Source organism: Engystomops pustulosus, chromosome 1, assembly GCF_040894005.1.
Source record: "Engystomops pustulosus chromosome 1, aEngPut4.maternal, whole genome shotgun sequence".
Taxonomy (NCBI): domain Eukaryota; kingdom Metazoa; phylum Chordata; class Amphibia; order Anura; family Leptodactylidae; genus Engystomops; species Engystomops pustulosus.
The window spans coordinates 12269071-12290942 of record NC_092411.1 but is presented as its reverse complement, the minus strand read 5'-3'; the positions used below and the strand labels follow the sequence as shown (position 1 = coordinate 12290942).

Below are 21872 nucleotides of genomic sequence, written 5' to 3'. Positions count from 1 at the left end.
GGAAACCCCGTTATACGTGAGCAGGCTGCAGTTCTTGAGGCGGCCGCTGCGCTGCTGGCGCTGTGGAGCAGTACTGGATACATTGTATCTCCTCGGGACTTCCTGCTGGGTGACGTCACCGGGGCATTGTCCTATAAATGAGTGAGATCGCAGGGGGCAGCAGGACACCGGTAGCGGCCATTGATGGGGTAATTGATGGTAATTGGGCTCTGCCTCAGGCAGTGCAAGTCTATGGGCAGATGTGTACAGGGAGGAGATGCTCCCACGTGGCTGGGGCGGAGGGGACATTATCATCATACACAAGGAGATAACCTGCTAGACCGGTCTCTGCCTCTCTCCAGGGATTTGTTTTTTTATTTTTTTTTAGGAAATCTCCCATCAGAATCCATCCTGATAAACCAGGGACATTACTCATAGATCCAGGCACCGGGACTGTGGTATCTTATTATATTTGTAATCCATGGCCTCCTTCTCAAATCAACTTTTATAATTATGCTAATGAGGGAGGATTCACACGTAGCATTTGTGTTGCATGTTGAAATTTTGTACCAACGCTGTGAGGGAGGGGCTCGCTCGATTGCAGATTAGTTTGGAATGAAACATTTGTATCAGGTGTTTTGATTGTTTATGGCCAAAACATGTGGAGCTCTGTCCTAATCACAAGTATTTCACTAGTAAGGGTGATGCCACACACGGCGTTTTTGGTAAGTTTTTAATTGTTCGTTTTTCAGTCCGTTTAAAAAAATGCATGCATTTTTAATACGCATCCGTTTTGAACCACTTACCATGCGTTTGGCTCCTTACAACCTGTTCTATTAAGATAATTGGGAAAAAACGGTCAATACGCATGTTTTTAAACGGACTGAAAACAATTGCTTAAAAAACGGACCAAAAACGCCATGTGTGGCATCGCTCTGAGGCCGGCGGCACACGTGGCGTTTTGAACCTGTTTTTGGGCTGTTTTTAAGCAGTCCTTTTAAACTCATCCGTGTGTTTTTTTTTGTCCGTTTTCCAATTATCTTCATTAAGAGAATTGAAAAACTGTCAAAGACGGATGTGTTTTCAAAAAATGTCGCTCGGGGGGCCTGAGGGTGAAGACACATGCGTTTTTCGGCCGTTTTTAGTAGAGCGTTTTTAGATCGGAAAAAACCGCATGCGTTAAAAAACGCATGCGTTTTTGAGCAGTTTGAATTAAGATCATTGGTCAAACCTGTCAAAAACGCATGCGTTTTTTACGATCTGAACTAAAAACGGCCTAAAAACGCCACGTGTGTCTTCACCCTGAGGGTTTGTGACTCTGCTCGGATCCTATACAGACTTTATCTGCTTTATGTACAATTCATGCTCATCTTTTCATGAACAGATTGAAGCTTCCTGGTTCCAGCAGTGACTTTCCCTTCCTCGAGTATCCGGCGCGTCCTCCATTCTCTCCTCCCATCCTATGGCTCTGCCTTCAAGACTTGTGACTACTTTGTCTTGTACCGAGGAATCGCCAATAGTTGGGGATCTGTTCTCTTATTTCCCATCATGTAAATAGAAATCCCAGATTTTTCTCTTTTCTTCCTTCCTGCAGCCATTGTTTCCATTGTGATGACTTAATGTATTTTCTTGTTTTAGGATGGTCCCCCAGAAGCCATGAACGGCCTCAGTCCAGAGCTCCAGGTGTCTTGGTGCACCTGGTGTTTGTTACTCCATCACAATTTGAGACTTTGGCCTGTGACGTATCAAAGAAACAATCACTAAAACGAGGCGGGGCGGCCCCCCTGGAGGCGAGGCGGGGCGGCCCCCCTGGAATGAGACCACTCAAGGATCCTCTACTGATATACTCTATCCTGCGGGATTGATCTGTTCTGCTTGCTGACAAGTGAAGCTCCATGAGAGACCGTGGTTTCCGTAGACAAAGCTTATCATAGTTTTGTGGAGTGACAAAATGATTTTGAGAGTTTGGATTCACCATCATCATGGAGTGCAGGACCCCCACTACAGGAGATGTTACATGTTCTGTTATCCATAGACTGTATTACAGGGCTCCTTACTAGAGAGGAGCGAGCATACCCGTTCGAGCATTAGCGTACTCAAAACTGCTCGTTGCTCGGACGAATACTTTGCCCGCTCGAAAAAAATGGCATCTCCCGCTGTTTTGCTTTTTGGCGGCCAGAAACAGAGCCAATCACAAGCCAGGAGACTCTGCACTCCACCCAGCATGACGTGGTACCCTTACACGTCGATAGCAGTGGTTGGCTGGCCAGATCAGGTGACCCTGGGATAGACTAGCCCCTGCCCGCGCTGCTCGGATCATTCTGTGTCTGGATGCCGCTAGGGAGAGAGCTGCTGCTGGTCAGGGAAAGCGTTAGGGTGTTCTATTAGAATAGTGTTAGGCAGGAGTGATTCTACAAGAACCCAACAGCCCTTCTTAGGGCTACAATAGCGTTATATATATATAATTTTTTTTTTATTTTTTTTTTTGGTTTGGCTGGGCTTGCTGCCATTAGTAGTGCAGCTAGTACCATATTGTGAGGAATTTGCAGGGAGACTTGTGAACGTTATTTTTGACTCTTAGTGACACACTTATCCACCTCAAACACCTAAGTGGGACAATTTATTGAGGTTTTGATTGAATTAAGCACAGTCTGACGATTTTTTTAAATTTATTTTTCCAAAAAGTTAGTCACCTCACAAAATGCTTGTGTGTGCTGTCAGTGGTACAAATGCAAATTCATGTAGCTTAGTCTGCCTGCTACTGTTTAGCAAGCTAGTCTCCAGAAATCCCAATCCACATTCTCTCTGCTGGTGAAGCGTACTGTACGTCACGTGTGGCGTAATCTAATAGGTTTTTTTTGTTCACATTAGTACCAGGACATGCAACAATCAGCATTTCAGTTGCTTTCTGATTTCTTCTGCGTGTTCACCTCGGGTGCCATAACCGTCCACGTAGCGGCCTCCACACGTCGTCCGCGTAGCAACAAGCTGTGTCAGGCTACATTTTTCGGGTGTTTTATATGGGTCACTCATTTTGACAATGGAGTGCGCTTCATCGCCCCCCCCCCCCCCCCATGCCTCCACACACTGTTTTGATAGCTGCCTCCACATGTCGTCCCCTTAGCAAACGAGCTGTGTCGGGCTCATTTTTTGGGTGTTTCACCAGATACGTTATGGAACTTGGTCACTATGTCGCCACCATGCTGTGTTATCGACTAAATATACCGTCAACCTTTTGTTCACATAGGAAATCATTTCAGCGCTTCTTGCTCACCTCCTTTGGTGAAACCTGAGTCCATTTAGGGTATGTCGCCATGCCACTCTCTAGCCTGCTGCCGCTGCCTCTGCCTCTGCATGCCGTCCCCTATAGTGTCAGGGTCAATTATTGGATGTTTTAGATGCTATCTAGCCTCTTTCGGTCACTCTGTCATGGCCATGCTGTTGCCCATAATTTCGGCATAATGGTGCGATTAAGCAGCCTCAGAGGCATCCATGCATGCTGCCCCTGCTGTTTCCTGTCCATTTCCGTGGTGTTTCCATCCTTTTCTGAGGTTCCCAGGTGTTTGGCCAAGCTTCCCTGTGCAGAGCCTTGGTCCCCTTGAAAAATGCTCGAGTCTCCCATTGACTTCAATGGGGCTCGTTATTCGAGACGAGCACTCGAGCATCGGGAAAAGTTCGTTTCGAATAACGAGTACCCGAGCATTTTAGTGTTCGCTCATCTCTAATCCTTACTCATGCAAAAAATGTTTCCATCATCTTTGCCACATGGCGATTGTGTTTAGTAAACGCAATATTACTTTAACTTGTGATCGCAGGAGGAGTCTTTGTGTTGCGATTTATGATTTAATCGGTTTTTAGGTTTTGTTAAATGAATGTTTTTGTTTTTTTTAATTAAAAAAATGTATTACTATTTATTGGAATGATCCTAATGGTGTCCCGATGTTTGACATGCATAGTATAGGTGGTATAAATCCATCCCATTTATTTATTAGTAGCAAACACCCACACTTGACACCCTAGTGTTAGTCCTATTAAGTGTGATGGTAGTACTTACAGTAAGTGATGAGCCTGCCATTACTTACTGCCAGGACGCTAACCACAGGTTCCATAGCAGGATCTGTAAAGGAAAAATCTAGAAAGGTGTTAAAAAAAATAAGTTTTTTTAAAAAAACTAAGATTTCAAATCCCCCCCCCCCATGTCACGTGATAACAAATAATAAACAAACACAATCATCAGCATGTTAGATTCATCCAAATCTAAGGTTATTCCCGACATTGATCCCTCCCACTAATGGAAAATAGTGTCCACATGTCAGAATCTTCACTTTTATTCTAATTTTGTGTGTTGTGAAATAGAAAATAAGTTGATCAAAAGGTCGTACAGCCCCCAAAATGGTAGAAACTAAAACATCAGCTCACCTCAGGTCAGGTCCAGACACTGTGTTAAGGAGAAGTTATTGGCGTCAGAATATGGCGAATTATTTATTTATTTTTACTTGTACAAGGGTTTTAAAACTTGTATAAATTTAGTATCGCCGGGTTCATATCAACCCGAAGAATATCCAGTGTCATCTGCAGAGCGCAGTGAAAGCCGTAAAAACAGAACCCACAAGCATTTCGAGCACATGCAATTTTTTTTTTTTTAAATTTCACAGCATATGGAACTTTTTTCCTAATACATGGCATGGAATATAATATACCGCCACGTGGTTGTACAAGCCCTCATACAGCTCCGTGCACAGAAAAACGGAAACGCAAGACAGAAAAAGTCCATTGACGACAGGAAGGGGTTAAAGCATAAAAAGTATAACCTATTAATAGTATATATCACCTATGGAACAGTGCTGGAATAAGGGGGGGAAGAGATGCAATTCCTTGCTGGGCGTCAGGACCTCAAGATCCCCCCCCCCCCTTCCCGATCATGTGATCAATATGGGTCCTAATTGAGTGTCACTGAATGAAAGCCGTTATCACAGCTACTGGGATGAATTTGTGATCCACTAAGGGTGATGCCACACAGAGCGTTTTTGGTCCGTTTTTAAGCATGCGTTTCCAGTCCTTTCATAAACGCATCCTTTTTTTGACTCGTTTTGTCCGTTTTTCCCCGTTATCTTAATAGATAAAGAGGGTGTAAGTAGCCAAACGCATGGTAAATGGACTGAAAGCACATGCTTAAAAACAGACCAAAAACGTCATGTGTGGCTTCACCCTAACAGTCTCTCTATAGAACCTCAGGAATATTGCAGTGAATGTTCAGCAGCTCTTTCCATGGGGTCTCCAGTGTTCGGGGGGCTGGGGCTTTGAGGGTGTACAGTACAGTCACTAGAAAGCAGCCGCAGAACAACCATTACTAATCCTTATGTAAATGACCATGTCCGGAATCCTCGATCCGTAAGACTGTGGATGAGTAATCCCGAATCTCATGGATAATGAGGCTTGTAACTGGTTTGTCTGCTGGCAGTCAGTCATTGGGGGACATGGATCTTTATTTCTACTTGTTTGTTTGTTTCTTTGTTTTTTTTTGCAACTTTTTGGGGGGATTTTTTGCGACTTTTCATTGCGACTTTTGCTGTGATCTCAAGTACACATTTGTCAGCACCTTGTGCCTTATGGGGGTCATTTATCTTATTTTCCCTGGGGTCTTTTTGTGCCTTTTGTGAGTGTTTTTTTTTTTTTTTTGCAAATTTTAAAGGTGCAATTTTGTAGCGCAAATCCCACCATTGCCTTTCCTGAGCATGGTCAGGACTGGCACGTTATTGCGCAATTATTTGTGGCCATATAGACACAAATCAATGATAAGTCGCAAACATCTGGAAGCAGGAGAAATAAAGACAAATTAGGCGCAAACCAGGAAACTGCTACACGGCGAACTCTGACAAACTGCTAGAAAAAGGCGCAAAAAATTGTGCAAAAACCCCAATGCGCTCAAGAAGTCACTAAAATACAATTATAAAAGGCGCATCAGACTAAGATAAATGACCCCCCCCCCCCATGTATCTTTAATTTTTTTTTATTTTCCGGATGTTCCATTCGACTTTTCACGAATATAGAATTTTTTTTTCTCCATTTTTGCGACTTTTCAGGTGCAAACCTGCACCTGGTCCAGGGCTGGTGTAGGGGAAGATTTTTTTTTTAACATGTAAATTGGAATTATTTCACATGGATGTAAAAAAATGGAGGCGGTTTCAAAAAACGCATGCGTTTTTAACGGACTGCTTAAAAACGGACCAAAAACGGATTCAAAACGCCATGTGTGGCATCACCCTCAGAAAACTCGATATGCAACTTTTTAGATAAAACTTATTAAAAAAGTAGCAAATGTCTAGTTTCTATGTTTTTCCTACACCACTGGATTTGCGTCTAAATCTGGCACTTTTTGAAAAGTTACACATCATTAATCTGTCAATTCATTTGATAAATCAGTAGTGTTTAGGAAAAAGTTGCTGTTCTAAAGAGGTTGCTGTAGGCAGGACCTACCTGGGAGTCTGTATATTTTTATTTTTTTCTTTATTTTTTTTTTAAAGATGGTTTTTTGCTTGTTAGATTTATTATAGGACCAGGCCCTTTTCACTCCCCGTCTTCAAAAATCTATAACTTTTTGTATTTTTCCATGTAAAGAGGGTTGGTTTTCTGTGTAACAAATTGCACTTCATAGTGATGGTATCAGAAGGAAACCTACCATCTGATTTGATGCATTATGAAGCAAACATACTTGGAGACTGCTGTAGTTACACTGATGCAGGATCATATCATGGTTAATCCCTGAGCCGAGTGGTTTTGCTTAAAATACAATTATAACATTATGATAATAAGGCTCTGTCACTTCTGTGCTTCTCCTAGCACCTTATGCACTGCACCAGAGGATAATGTAATCACTGTTCTCCCTGCCAGGCAGAATAATCAATTGCTGCACCATCCCTCAGCTGCTGTGTATGAGTGATCCAACGCAGGTTGATTAGTCCTGTCTGGACTAAGCCCTGTGTGTAATACAAGTTGTAACCCAAGCTTGATGTAAATTGTACAATCATGCAATCCAGCTTTCCGAAGGTACTGAATGTTATAATTCTTTTTTTTTTTTTTCCTGGCAAAACCACTCAGCTCAGGGATTAAAGGGGTGTTCCCATTGGATAGGGCGTAACTTATTGATCAGTGGGGTCTGCACTGTGCTGCACTGTACCGCTCCCGTAGGGTGCCGCGAGCACATAGAAGTGTATGGGGGACGTATATAGGGCGTATATACGTCGGCCGTATATACGTCCCCCATACTGTAGTGTGAATGTAGCCTTAGAGTGATAGCGTTACCGGAAACCTCCGGTAATGCTATCAGACACTGCGGCGGGTAGGATGTAATTGTCGGAAGAGGCAGCGCCTCGGACCGCCCCCTCATGAATACATCGGACAGCTTTGCAAGCTGTCCGATGATTACACTGTATCCCGCCGTAGTGTTTGATAGCGTTACCGGAGGTTTCCGGTAACGCTATCACTCTAAGGCTACATTCACACTAACGTATGGGGGACGTATATATGGCCGATATACGTCCCCCATACACTTCTATGGGCGCACGGCACCCTACGGGAGCGGTACGGTGCAGCACACGTGCGGCACCGTACCGTTCCGTACCCGGGAAAAAGATAGGACCTGTCCTATCTTTTCCCGTAATACGGCGCCATGCGCCATAGGTTGCTATGGAGAGGGGCGGGGGTGAGCTGCGCTCATCTCCTCCTCCTCTCCCCGTACACTGCCGTTGCCCGCTACGGTACGGTACGGGCGGGCAACGGCAGTGTGAATATAGCCTAACACTGCAGTGTTTGATCAAGCACTAGGAGCTGCTTACTTTAGTAAGCAGCTCCTAGTGCCGAAAATTTAGGTGACAGGTCCTCTTTAATAATTGTGGGCCATCATATGCAGTCACTAAATGTACTCCTGGCTATTCTGTAGTCGTACATAAGAACAATTTTTGGTGCAACCACATATGATGGTGGCAGATACGGGACCGGACGCTACTGAGAATCCAGTATATAAAAATTTGGGCCAAGCCCCAGATCTTTTATTACCCTAACAACGCCCCTGGTACTAGGATTTCATGGGTGAAGATCCTTTTCAGAATAATATATGGTGAATGGTTTGGGTGGCCATGGGCCCCCTAGAAGGCCTGATCCTCAGTCTACTGCCCGAACCACCGATATTATAATCCACTGCTTCTAAATATTACCATATTTTGCACCTTGCCATATTATTATTACCATATTTTGTATATTTTGCAGTACAAGCTGGGTTTACTGGAAAGCCAAAAAGTAGCATAAAAGTTGCAAAAAGTGACTTGCACAAAAAGAAAACCGCACACACCAAAAAAGCCAAGATAGAGAAAAACAAAGATAAATGAGACAAGAGAGACGAGCGAGACAAGAGAGGTATGAGATAGACGTGGAGAGACATTGGGGGTCATTTATCTTATTTCCTCCTTCTCTGGGCTCTTTTTGCACCTTTTGTGAGTTTTTTTTTTTTTTGTGCCTGATTTGTCTTTGTCAAATAAAGTTTTTTTTTTTGCTCCTTATTTAGGCGCAAATTTTTTTTGTTTTCGTAAATCCCACCATTGCTTCTCCTAAGCCTGGTCAGGACTGGCGAGTTAATGCGCAATTATTTGTGCTCGTTTTGGCGCAAATCAATGTTAACTAAGGCGCAAACATCTGGAAGCAGGAGAAATACAAAGACAAATTAGGCGCAAACCAGGAAACTGCTACATGGTTAGGGGTCTCTATGGTTACAGACTACAAACAAGCCCTTTGTAGTCTTATCTGGCAATTATTTGTTCCTGTCTGATGTCTGTAGGTGATGAAGATGAGCTGGAGAGGAGTAACACGTGACTGCCGGATTCTATAGTATATACCAGGGTGACACATTGGAGCCGTATACCCAAAATTGAAGGATTTGTAAAAAGTTGTATCATTTTTATTTTAACTGCAGTAATAATAGAGAATAGATATAAAGTATAAAGTATCTGGAAGGCGACGTCTGCTGGAAACAATGTACTTCTTCTTCCATTTATCTTCTACTAACAGAACCCCCATATCCCCCAGACCATATACAGGCGGTCCCCTACTTAAGAACACCTGACTTACATACGACCCCTAGTTACAAACGGACCTCTGGATGTTGGTAATTTACTGTACTTTAGCCTTAGGCTACAATAATCAGCTGTAACAGTTACTAAATGTGTCTGTTATGAAGATTTATTGTTAGTTCTGGTTCTTATGACAATCCAACATTTTCAAAATCCAATTGTCACAGAGACCAAAAAAAATTCTGGCTGGGGGTTACAATTATAAAATGTACAGTTCCGACTTACATACAAATTCAACTTAAGAACAAACCTACATAACCTATCCTGTACGTAACCTGGGGACTGGCTGTACCTACAGAATAAGTATCGGCCTCCATCCAGGGATCCGGATGTTCTTTCACTCCTCTGTCAGACCTTTTATTGCGGATCTTCTGTCTTCTAGAAATGTCTGTTCCGCGCTGCAATAACAAGATCATCAATAATGTATCCAGCAGCGAGCAGCGGGACGTGAGACACAGGATTACACATGGATCTGCTCCTCCTGCTCTGTATAGTCCTGTGGGAAGGTACTTACCCCCTTTAAAATAACCTAATATTGTCCCATTTTTGTCTCTTTTCACATCACGGTTGTTAAATGTGTTTTGGGAAGGAACTGCAGATAATCATTTCTCATATAAAGACTTTCCAGGGAAACAAACCTCGTAATGTGGTCATTGAAATCTATCAAATGTGAGTTTAGTGTAAAAGAGGACCTGCTGCTGCACATTAGTTCTATGCAGAGAGCACAGCAGTGTGAGGACACCCCTGAGGCCCTTGGAGAAGCTACAATCCTGGAATATAAATTCTTATTTCACAGTCCTGCTGCTACTAACAACATAGACAAAGGTCTGATTACACATCTCTCCAGGGACAATATATAATACTGGCATAGAGCACAGAGCACAGCAGTGTGAGGATACACCCAAAGTGTACTTAGAGAAGCTACAATCCAGGAATACATATCCATATTTAGCAGTTCTGCATACACCAAGGCATGATTACACATCTCTCCAGGACAAGTACCTTACTCTGGCTGCAGAGAGCTAAGAGTACAGCAGTGTGAGGATCCTTCTCCAGAGCACTTGGTAAAGCTACAATCATTAAATATATATCCCTATATGACAGTCCTGCTGCTACTAATAACATACATAACAGTGTTATTACACATCTCTCCAGGACCAAAACCAAAAAATGGCTGCAGACAGCTAAGAGCACAGCAGTGGGAGGACACTTCCCCACTCTACTTGAGGAATGCATATTACACAGTCCTTCTGCTACTTACATCACACACAAAGCAATGGTTACACATATATCGAAGGACCCTGCACAGAGCACAGCAGTGTGAGAAGATGTCCCTAGTGCAATTGGAGAACTTACAATCTTGGAATATAAATCCATCTTTCACAGTCCTGCAGCTACTAAAAATGTACACAAGGTTATGATTACACACCTCTGTTGGGACAGTAACCAACACTGGCTGCAGATAGTAAAAGAGGACAGTAGTGCGAGGATACACCCCCAGTGCACTTGGAGATGCTTCAATCCTAAATACAAATTTCACAGTTCAGCTGCTACTAAAAACATACACAAAGATATGGTTACACAGGGATTATACCTAACACAGGCTGAAGTACTGCATGGACATGCCTGTTGATACATTGTAACAAAGCTGTAAAACCTGTATACAGGGAGCTCCCTCTAGTGGTGGCTTCAAGCAAATACTATGATAGAAGTAGATCTGTGCAGGGTGACCACAGGCTCTGCTGCGCACACAATCTACACTATGGGGCACATTTACTTACCCGGTCCAGTCGTGATCCAGCGACGTGTTTTCCGACGCTGATTCGGGTATACCGGGATTCACTAAGGTCCGTGCACCCTATGTCCAGCAGGTGTCGCTGCTGCGCCGAGGTCCGCTGGAGTTCACCTTCTTCGTCCCGGTGCATGTGAGTGCTGATCTTGCGACACAAATTATTTTTAAAATTCTGCGGTTTTTCCGAATCCGTCGGGTCGTCCGACGGCCACGCCCCCAGCGTGAAAGCCGGTGCTGATGCGCCAAAATCCGATCACGTGCGCCAAAATCCCGGGGCAATTCAGGACCAATTGGAAATCGTCTGGAAACTGGAAGGAAAGTGCACGATTCGGACCGTTAGCAAATGAGCCCCTATGATTCTACTTCTGTGTACCAGCAAATTAGCTGAAGGTCAAGTTGTGGGTCGGATTGTGTGTGCGCAGGAGGCTTATCTCAGCCGTCAATCACCCCGTGTACAAATAGGAGAAAAGCTGAAAGCAAATAGCTAAATCATATCAGTGGTCGGTAAAGTAAATAAACGGGTGACGCACATTGTGGATATGAAGTGACAAGATGTCAATAATACACTGATAACAACCCCCCCCCCCCCCCCGTGTGTGAACACGGACAAGAAACAGGCGACTGTCTGTCTGTGACGACCTCAGTATATAGTATATAGTTATACAGCGATGTGCGGTTTCCTCAAGAATTTCTCTCAGACTATCTTTATAAATTCTGGACATCCCCTTTAAGACACTGAAGCCCCAGGTCCATTGTATGTGACCTAATCTGACAAATATGATGGAATAATGGGGACAGGGGAGGATTACGTGTAAATATCTTGTGTTGAAAATGGTTCTTTGTGTATAAGAAGCTTTAGCGCATGCGCTAATCCTATAAGTATCCAGCGCATTATCTGGGCACAAGGCGTAGGAGAAATATTTTCACTTCTTAAGAAGAAAGGAATTAGGTCGGGTGTAAAAATGTCTTTCGGGTGTCTCTGATATAAGGAACAGGCAAGACAGTGTCAAGCAGTGTCGGACGGGCCCACCGGAGTACCAGAGGATCCTCCGGTGGGCCCCTGGCTCAATCCAATACTATACCCCAGAGGTCCATCAGAAAACACCACAATTTGGAGGCTGCTAGAGTATATTACCTGGGGGATAATGAAGAGTGGGTCCCCAAATTGATTTTCTCTGGAGGGCCTAAGGAACCCAGTCCGACACTGTAGTCAAGTCTTAAAGGAATTTTCCAAATCTATTCATGTACGGTGTTAAAGGGATTTTCTAGAATGACTTTTAAAACTGATGACATGTCCTAAGGAGAGGTCATAAGGTGTGGGCACCAACCAGCGATGCCAGGCGGCCTCTGGATCCAGGACCGGAAGCAGAAGGCTCAGTACACTGTATAATGTCAGTGACAGGTTTGATAGGAGCTAAGATGCAGTACACCAGAATGGCCACTGTGCAATTGACGGAGCTTTCTCTCTGTGGCTCAGTGCACTGTATTGTTTCTAGAAATAATAATAATTCTTTATTTATATATTGCCTACAGATTACACAGCGCAACACAAAGCTTACCAAACTGGTCCCTGTCCCCAATGGGGCTCACAATCCAATCACCCTAGCAGTATGTTTTGGAGTGTGGGAGGAAACCGGAGGACCCGGAGGAAACCCACACAAACACGGAGAGAACATCCAAAGTTTTTGCAGACCTGGGTGGGATTTGAACCCAGGTCCCCAGCACTGCAGGGCTGTAATGTAAACCACTAAGCCACTCTAGTGGGTGTTACCATATGGATCATAAATATAATGGTCTGGATCTATCAGTAATGTTCCTGGTTTATCATGATGGATTTTGATGGGGGATTTCCTTTTATTAACATATAATTGAAAGTTCTGAAACTTTTTAGTATACAGGCAGTCCCCGGGTTACGTACAAGATAGGGTCCATAGGTTTGTTCTTAAGTTGAATTTATATGTAAGCCGAAGTGACAATTGGAGTTTCCAAATTTTTTACTGTAATGGGACCAAGGATTATCACTAAAGCTTCATTACAGACACCTTACAGCTGATCATTGCAGCCTGGGACTATAGTAACATCCAGAGAGGTCACCAGAGGTCACAGAGGGCAGATGGGTCCGTCTGTAACTAGGGGTCGTCTGTATGTCGGGTGTTTTTAAGCAGGGGACCGCCTGTACGATCAACGACTCAACATTCTTCAAGCAGCCAAGGAATCTTCTTATTTACACCCAGAGGCTTTCCACTCATGTGCACATCTAATACTTCTCACCACTGATGGTTTGTTACAATTGTATCCAGTCCCGATAATGGGGCTCATTTACTTACCCATCCTGACACGTTCCCTGAAGTACATTGTCCACCCGGAATACACACCTGCCGTGATTCACTAAGATTGGTGTCCGATATCCTGCATGTGTCGCTTCCCCGCTCAGGTCCCTGGAGTTCACCTTCTTCTTCCTGGTGCATGTAAGTGCATTGTCCGTGTATAATGTGCTATGCGGGGAGTCACTAAGATCATGCGCCCGATATCCTGCATGTGTCGCTTCCCCGCTCAGGTCCCCGGAGTTCACCTTCTTCTTCCTGGTGCATGTAAGTGCATTGTCCGTGTATAATGCGCTGTGTGGGGAGTCACTAAGATCCTGCGCCCGATATCCTGCATGTGTCGCTTCCCCGCTCAGGTCCCCGGAGTTCACCTTCTTCTTCCTGGTGCATGTAAGTGGATTGTCTTGCAACACAATTTGAATCTTAAATCCTGCACTCAGTCCGAATCAGTCAGATTCTCCGACGGCCACGCCCCCCATTTCTGTCACATGAAAGCGCAGCTGCGCCACAATATGATGGCGTGCGACACAATCCCCTGCTAAATCCCTGACACAAATCCAGAAAATGTTGGGAAGTCTGACGGAAATGCGATCCGCAGACCCTTAGTAAATAAGCCCCAATGTGTCCAAACCCTATGTTGGGTTTTTAGTGTATGGATGTAAATATACTTCTCTTTTTTCTCTCCATTCAATGACTTCAAGCAGAGATTGTGACACTAGTGAGACATTGTAACGCGCAGGATCCTTTCACCCCCTCTAGAATTGTAACATTTCATGTTTTGCCCTGATAAAAACAAAACTTCTGCCCACATCTCAGTTATTGGAGCTGTTTATTTCCTGTTTTTATTACAGTTATCGAAAAGTTTGAAAAAAATCTGCAAAACTCTAGTGAAATCAGTAGAAAGCGGCAGAATATTTAGAAATCCGGAAAATCCATCGATCGGTTTTTCAGACTTTTCATTGATTGTTTGGATGAATCAATAAGTCAACGTCATTGATGTCGCCTGGAAAAATCGTAAATTCCAGATCGTAATCAGGTCATTTTTAAAGGGTATAATATGCGCCATATTTTAGTGTCTAAGACCCTCCCTTTTCCCCACAGTGGTCATTAATAGGAATTCCTGGCCAACCCCTTTAGGTTCTGCAATTTCTCATCAATTCTTCATGAAATAACAATCCTGGAGCATCTTTTATTACAAATTGACAATTGGGTGTGACTCTGACCCCATCCAATCAGTGCTGACAATGTAGAACTGCGAATGGACACACCCCTTTAACAATGTGAATGTTGCATCTAGTCATTACTAGTGATGGGAATTCCGGCTCTTCTTAGTGAGCTGGCTCATTAGGCTCAGCTCACTAAGAAGAGCCGGCTCTTCTGGCTCCTGAACGGCTCCCTATTCAATATATAATAGAGAGTCGTAGGCCGGTCAGGCGCACCGCACCACACCACTTTTAACCCGATCTTATCGGGTTAAAGGGGGCGTGGTAAACCGTTAATGGGCGGGGTTTAAGGGTCATTCACGTGAATGAGTCAGCTCTTTGTGCCGGCTCGTTCGCGAACGCCCCATCACTAGTCATTACTTTATACCTGCAGTTTTAGGAGGAATAACAGAAGAGGCACAACACAGTGTTAAAGGAAATGATGCTTCAGAGTATTTATTACATGGAGGATGCGAAGACACATCCCCTTTAAATGATGGCGCTTGTTATAGACAAGTAAAACCAACCTTGAAGGGAATTATTTTATGAGGGATCTTGAACAAAAACCAGGAAAACCGCATTAAATTAAGGTTGTAAAAAACATGCTTGCTGTCATTGAATAAGAATCTATATTGTTTACTAACAGTGGATGGTTGATACAGCACAGGTGCACCCTATGGGGCTTATTTACAAAGGCTCCGTGGACGCACTTTCGTCGGACGTTCTGACATTTTAGGGTCTTGCACGGCTGTGACAGGTATTTAGAAGGGGATTGTGTCGCACGTGATTGGATTTTGGCGCGACTGCGCCGGCTTCCATGCGACAGAAATGGGGGGGGGGGGGCGTCGGACATTCCGACTGATTCGGACTGAGCGCGGGATTTAACTTTCAAATTGTGTTGCAAGACGATGCACTTACATGCACCGGGAAGAAGAAGGTGAACTCCGGGGACCTGAACGGGGAAGCGACACATGCAGGATATCGGGCGCACGATCTCAGTGAATAGCGGCACAGGGCATTATACACGGACAATACACTTTCTGTGAACTCCTCCGGATCAGGTAAGTAAATGTGCCCCATTATATCCATCATGTGACTGGGCCAAATTCTTATTCCAGGTGAGTAAATACGGTAATATATTTTCCCATTGATTGGCAGAGATCTTAGAAACCATTGATACAAAAAAATAATTGAAAATTGCGTAAATTTTCTTGTATAGAATGAACACCATTAGAATAGAATAAATATTAATATAATCAACTCCAATTAAACAAATTAAAAAAAAAAACTATTCATAATCTGTCCCCTGTTAATGTTTAGTTATACAAAGTTATATAATTTAATTTACTTTGTAATATATTATGTCAAATTATCCGTATTTAGTGTAACCTTTTGTTACTGTAATATATTTTTTTCAGGCTACAAATCTACAATCCACATCTGTTACATTCTATCTTATCGAATGTTTTAGACTTTTGTTTTTTCATTTTAATCAGATTTTTCCTTTAGATTTATCGCAAATTCCAATGTACAAAATATCTGTGAAGCAAATTAAAAAATAAATTAGTTTAAAATGTCATATTTTTAAATTTTTTTATAATTTGTGGAATTTTCTAAACGCTTAATTTACATTTTAATAAAGCAAAATGGTTAATAAATGATATGCGGGCGCCCAATGGCGATTGTACCGTAAATCGATGCAAATCCCAAACCATCGATAACTGCAATCTCCTTCCGTCAAGTATTATTGTAAGGCATCAAATATTGAGCAGTGATTTTGTGTTTTTTTTTGTTTTTTTTTGCGTGCCTTTAAACTAAAGGCAATTAAAACTTTTGCTACGTAATGAGGCTACTACAGCCGTGTACAGAGCCAGAAAAAGATTCTGACTGCCCTCGACCTCCATCGATCCCGTGATCGAGGCGTCTTCTTGGTTTTGATACAAGCTGCAATATCTTGTGCTCCATAGAATTTTTTTTCCACCGTAGTGTCCCCAAATTTTTTTCATAAATACTTCTTGAAAACCCTCCCCTACTAAAGTCCATCCCCTGGCCCTACCACCTGTCCTTCTGAAACACTTCCTTCTGAGCTATATCACTGGGATGTTCGGAGATACAGGCCCCGTTGATATCGTTGAGTTTGTTGTCTGCCATTTCTTCCTGGCTAGTACATAGTTTCAGTGCCCTGGTGATAAAAACATCCAGATCGAAAGAAGCTTCTGGATCCTTGGAGATGCCTCTTGGAGTGTGAGGAGGAGGACATGGTTGACATTGTTCGTGGTCCTCTTGGGGCTCGGAAACTGGGCTCGCTGGGCATTCGAGACCCGTCTGGGTGCTCTTGACCCATTGCGCAATTTCCAAAAAGAGGTTTGATGGCTCTTCTTCCCGTGTAAGGTCTCCCGTGGGTGGGATACTAGTTTTTTTCCAGTTAGAAAGATCTAAGATGAGCTTAGGTTCTGAGTAGTGGTGCGGCTTGTTGTCTCTCCATAATAATTTATCCAGATAGGACGGAGACCCTACTTTATACTCGCATGACCGTCCACAGTCCCCCTCAAAAACCCGGTCCATTGAGGAGTGGGACTGCTCTAGAAACCTCTCCGAGCTGCTTTGAGAATATTTCCGCGGGTCAACCTGAGCTTCTTCTGCTTGGGATCCTGACCCGGCACGAGGATCACGCTGGACATCACTCATACCAAGGCTCTGATCTTGTCTCCAGTCCATGTCCGAGGATAAACTCACTTGATATCTAAGAGAAAATATACAAATAATGATCAGGAACCAATAAGAACAGTTATATCTAGAGCGGAAATTCTGGCAAATAATTATTCACAATGTTAATGTAAGGTGAAGCATGGTTATAGAGCAGGAGGAGCTGAGCAGATTGTACATAGTGTCCTATCTGCAGGCAGCATGTTATAGAGCAGGAGGAGCTGAGCAGATTGTACATAGTGTCCTATCTGCAGGCAGCATGTTATAGAGCATGAGTAGCTGAGCAGATTGTACATAGTGTCCTATCTGCAGGCAGCATGTTATAGAGCAGGAGGAGCTGAGCAGATTGTACATAGTGTCCTATCTGCAGGCAGCATGTTATAGAGCAGGAGGAGCTGAGCAGATTGTACATAGTGTCCTATCTGCAGGCAGCATGTTATAGAGCAGGAGGAGCAGAGCACATTGTACATAGTGTCCTATCTGCAGGAAGCATTTTATAGAGCAGGAGGAGCTAAGCAGATTGTACATAGTGTCCTATCTGCAGGCAACAAGTTATAAAGAAGGAGGAACTGAGCAGAGTATACATAGTGTCCTATCTGCAGGCAGCATGTTATAGAGCTGGAATAGCTGAGCAGATTGTACATAGTGTCCTATCTGCAGGCAGCAAGTTGTAGAGCAGGAGGAGCTGAGCAGATTATGCAGTGTCCTATCTGCAGGCAACGAGTTATAGAGCAGGAGGAGCTGAGCAGATTGTACATAGTGTCCTATCTGCAGGCTGCATGTTATAGAGCAGGAGGAGCTGAGATGATTATGCAGTGTCCTATCTGCAGGCAACAAGTTATAGAGCAGGAGGAGCTGAGCCAATCATATATATATATTTAGATTAGGATGATACACAGTTATGATAGGTTTGAGGAACTACTGTGAATACAATTAATTATATGCGGAGGACTGACTCTCACCTGTCCCAGTTGGATAACTGGCTCTGACTTGCTTCCATCAGTAAAATATCATCAATTTCATCCTCAATGCGGAAGGGGTGCAGGGATATGGGCTCGTCCTCCGGGCAGGAATACGGTGACATGTACTGATGCTGCAGAGCCGCTTCAGCCGTCAAACGGTCCATCGGGTTGAAGGTCAAAATCTTCTCCAAAAAATCGATGGCTAAGAATTAGAGAAGAAATAAAGCTGATGACAGGGGAAGTTTATAACGGGGGGCGTGTCGTATCTCAGCACGTTAACCCTTTTGAAAACTCCTTTTTGAAATCCATAACTTTTTTACTTTTCCATTACAGGACCACATAAGGGCTCGTTTAGTGTGGGACAAATCAATTCCTATTAACTTCCTAATGAATAACTTCAGCCAATCATCGACCTCTTTAGACCACGGAATGTCACTTCCTCTTATGTTACATGTGACTTCCTGTGGTTTAAAGAGGCCACTGATTGGACGGAGCGTGACCTGTGTACCGATACCCGGCACAACACAGGAAGTGTGGGCCGGTGCACAGTAAGAACACTTCCTTTATTCAGGGGGGTTGCTCCCTATTTTGGCCCCATAACCCCTTTAAGCCAAAGATTGAAATATAATGACAAATTATTTGACTAATGGGTTTATCCACCATGAGGCTCCTTTCACATAGACGCATATTTTTGGCTATATGCTACCCGTTTCATACCGTTTCGGTAGCGGTATCATACAGTACAGCCGCATTCATATCAATGGGCAATACGTCCATCCATATCCATATTGTTCCATAGTTGGGATAAAGATAGAGCTTCCTCTATGTATCATGTCTGTGCTGCACTCCTCTATGGGGAGGAGAACATTGAGGAATTCTTCAAGGAATTCTCCAACAGAAGGTTCTGAACTACAGATGAATGGACCCGATCATCAGGTTCCGCCTACTGGCCTGCACATATTGCTTGATTGGCAACCCAACAGCCAATCTAAATTGACGGCCCAAGCATCAAGCCATGGCTACGATAGGCCAGGGGGGATCCCCCCAAAAACCGTCACCTCTATTCTTAACCCCTTCGTGAACGAAAATTATTTTATGAACAACTTTCTTTTTTTCAATTTGAATTTAGAATTTGCAGACACATAACTAAAAAAAATTTGAAAAAATGTCATTTTTCCCTATTTAAAAAGATGTTTAATTGATAAGCGGTAAAATTGAATAAATTTGTTATTATAAAAATATGTACGGTGTGAATCCATCATGATTTTCTATGTTCAGAGACAATGGCAGAGGGTGCATGTACTTTTGTGCAGTGTTTTCTGTTTGAGGCAATTTATATCTCCGGAACTGTGGCACCTAGAACTACAATTCTGGTGTTATTTAAAAGGGGAGATTCTCCTCTTTAATATGACACAAGAATTGTGTTTCTATACAGGTTATTTAAACGGGGCATGTGCCAATCGGGCATATACAGTCGAGAAGGGGTTAAAGGAAACCTACCACTTGTAGTGGCAGGTTTCTGATGGAAATACCGGGCACCAGCTCAGGGTGAGATCAGGCTGAGCTGGTGCCGTAGCTTATTTGCGTTAGTGTTTTAAACCGCGGTATCGCGGTTTAAAACACTTTTTAAACTTTATAGCCGGCGCAGGGAGGTACGCGCTCAGCGCTTACCATGTGCGCGGCTACATAGGAAGTGAATGAGAGCGGCGCGCATGGTAAGCGCCGAGCGCGATACCGCGGTTTAAAACACTAACTAAAATAAGCTCCGGCACCAGCTCACCCTGATCTCACCCTGAGCTGGTGCCCGGTATTTCCATCAGAAACCTGCCACTACAAGTGGTAGGTTTCCTTAAATGCAGAATTTTTACTCCTAGAATTCAGTTCTTCCATGGAACATCTTGCGCATCCTGGATGGATGGGACGCCACTGAATTCAGATAACAGACCATGTCTGCAATTCATTCTTTATAAACTGATAGATAACACTTCCCTATGTCCGTGTATATGGAAGGATCCCCCCTATGGATGTCAGGGAAACCCTAAGTGGGAACATTGGGGTGTTGGTGTCAGATGTGATAACCCCTGGCACCCACCTTCCAGGTTGACTTCAGGCAGGAGTTTCCTCAGGGGCTTCTTGACCTCCCAGTTGGTGCTGACAAGCGATGGCATGACCTTCAGCAGCTCCTCCTTGTCCTCCTTGTGAACTACGGGAATTGTGTCCAGTATCAGCTGCATCTGCTCCAGCTCATGGTTCCCTGGACCAAACCCCAAAAAATAGACAGTTATCCATATATCAATGTATCCTATATCTGTGATGATAATAGGACCATGACCAGTGGTCACATGTCCCCAATACCTCGATACTGGCACTGCCCTGTACTCAGGGGTGGAGTAAGACCACCATGGATCCTGGGCTGTATGAATATTATAGCCTCTACAAGTCTGGAATCACTTCCTACATCTGGTATAGAATCAGCTTCTTGGGGAATGGAGGATGTGTCCCTTCTGCTGCTGTCAATCTGTGGTTTCAGGACCTTTGGAGGACCTTTAAAGGTCCTGAAATGGCTCTTGTGTACATGTGTATTGAGAACTGGAACAGATGTATATACTTTGATGGGTGGTTTGAGTGGTAATGCCCCCCCCCCCCTCCCTAGGAGGCTTGGGTCCCAGGCTACCACACAAACCGCACAATCCAATACTGGCCATGGGCGCTTTAATAAACCGTCCCTTTATAATTACCTAGAGATGAGACCTATTGGACACATCTGTGCTGCCTCCAGTGGCTGCAAATTGGTCACAGCACTAGACAGCACCCATATTATAATCCACTACTAGCTGAGCAGACAGCACCCATATAGGCTCTATAAGGACCTTTGGGTGGCTCCTTCTCACAAATCACCCTGAGGTTGCATTAACATGTGGCGTTTTGAAACGCAATACAACAAGTGAGAAGAGGAGATTTGCCCAACTCCATTGCCGTTAACATTGCGTTAACAAAACATCCACATTAATACAACGTTAACAGTAATGTAATCAGGCAAATCTCCTCTTCTCCGCTTTTCAGAACGCACACGTGAACGCCACATGTCAGTGCACCCTGAGCTCTACAGTGATGTCATCACCATCCCAGCAAATACAATGTAGCATGATACAAATAGATGTAAACATACAATACCAAAAGTGATCTAATAGTAGTGCTATAGGTTGTGTAAGTTATTCCGCTGTACATTAAGTATTCAGGGGAACCTGTCAGCAGGTGTGACCTTACAAAGCTGCAGCCAGTGTCCGGTATTATCCCTGGAGACATGTGTAATCAGACCTTTATGTTGTGTTATTAGCAGCAATAGGGCTTTGAAATATGGATTTATATCCTAGGATTATAGTGAAGGGTGTTTCCTCACACTGCTGTGCTCTGAGCTCTCTGCAGTCAGCGCTATCTAATGTCCCTGGAGAGATGTGTAATCTGACCTTTGTGTATGTTGTTAATAGCATCAGGAATATGCATTTATATTCCAGGATTGCAGCTAGACTTGGAGCACTGTAGTGCACCGATGTGTGACATCTCTATACTGTAGTGCTACATAGCCCCTCCCCTCTTCTGCTGCAGCTTCTGTTTAAATACTACAGCAGTTACTCAGAGGGAGGGGCTCATCCATGAGTGCACCAAAGTACATCATGTTCAGCTACAATCCTGGACTATAAATCTGTGTTTCACAGTCCTGCTACTACACACAAAGGTTTGATTGCACGTCTCTTCAGGGACAATACCTATGTCTGGTCGATTCA

At 43.7% G+C, this 21872-nt stretch overlaps 1 protein-coding gene and 1 long non-coding RNA gene across 2 annotated transcripts in view; one reads left to right on the top strand and one right to left on the bottom strand.

Moving 5' to 3' along the window:
• The first annotated feature begins 49 nt into the window (after nt 1-49).
• On the top strand, nt 50-3889 carry LOC140116887 (uncharacterized). Its single transcript, XR_011852990.1, has 3 exons — nt 50-188; nt 1364-1529; nt 1618-3889. It is a non-coding gene; the product is annotated as an uncharacterized lncRNA (long non-coding RNA).
• Nucleotides 3890-15087: 11198 nt separating this feature from the next.
• Nucleotides 15088-21872, bottom strand: part of MAPK4 (mitogen-activated protein kinase 4) — a 108899-nt gene continuing 102114 nt past the window's right edge. Inside the window, exons 4-6 of the mRNA XM_072133306.1 lie at nt 20180-20341; nt 18088-18289; nt 15088-17162 (exon numbers count right to left, since the gene is read on the bottom strand). Of these exons, the coding sequence (XP_071989407.1) occupies nt 16472-17162; nt 18088-18289; nt 20180-20341 (1055 nt within the window). The 3' untranslated portion in view covers nt 15088-16471. The remainder of the gene's footprint in view (nt 17163-18087; nt 18290-20179; nt 20342-21872) is intronic.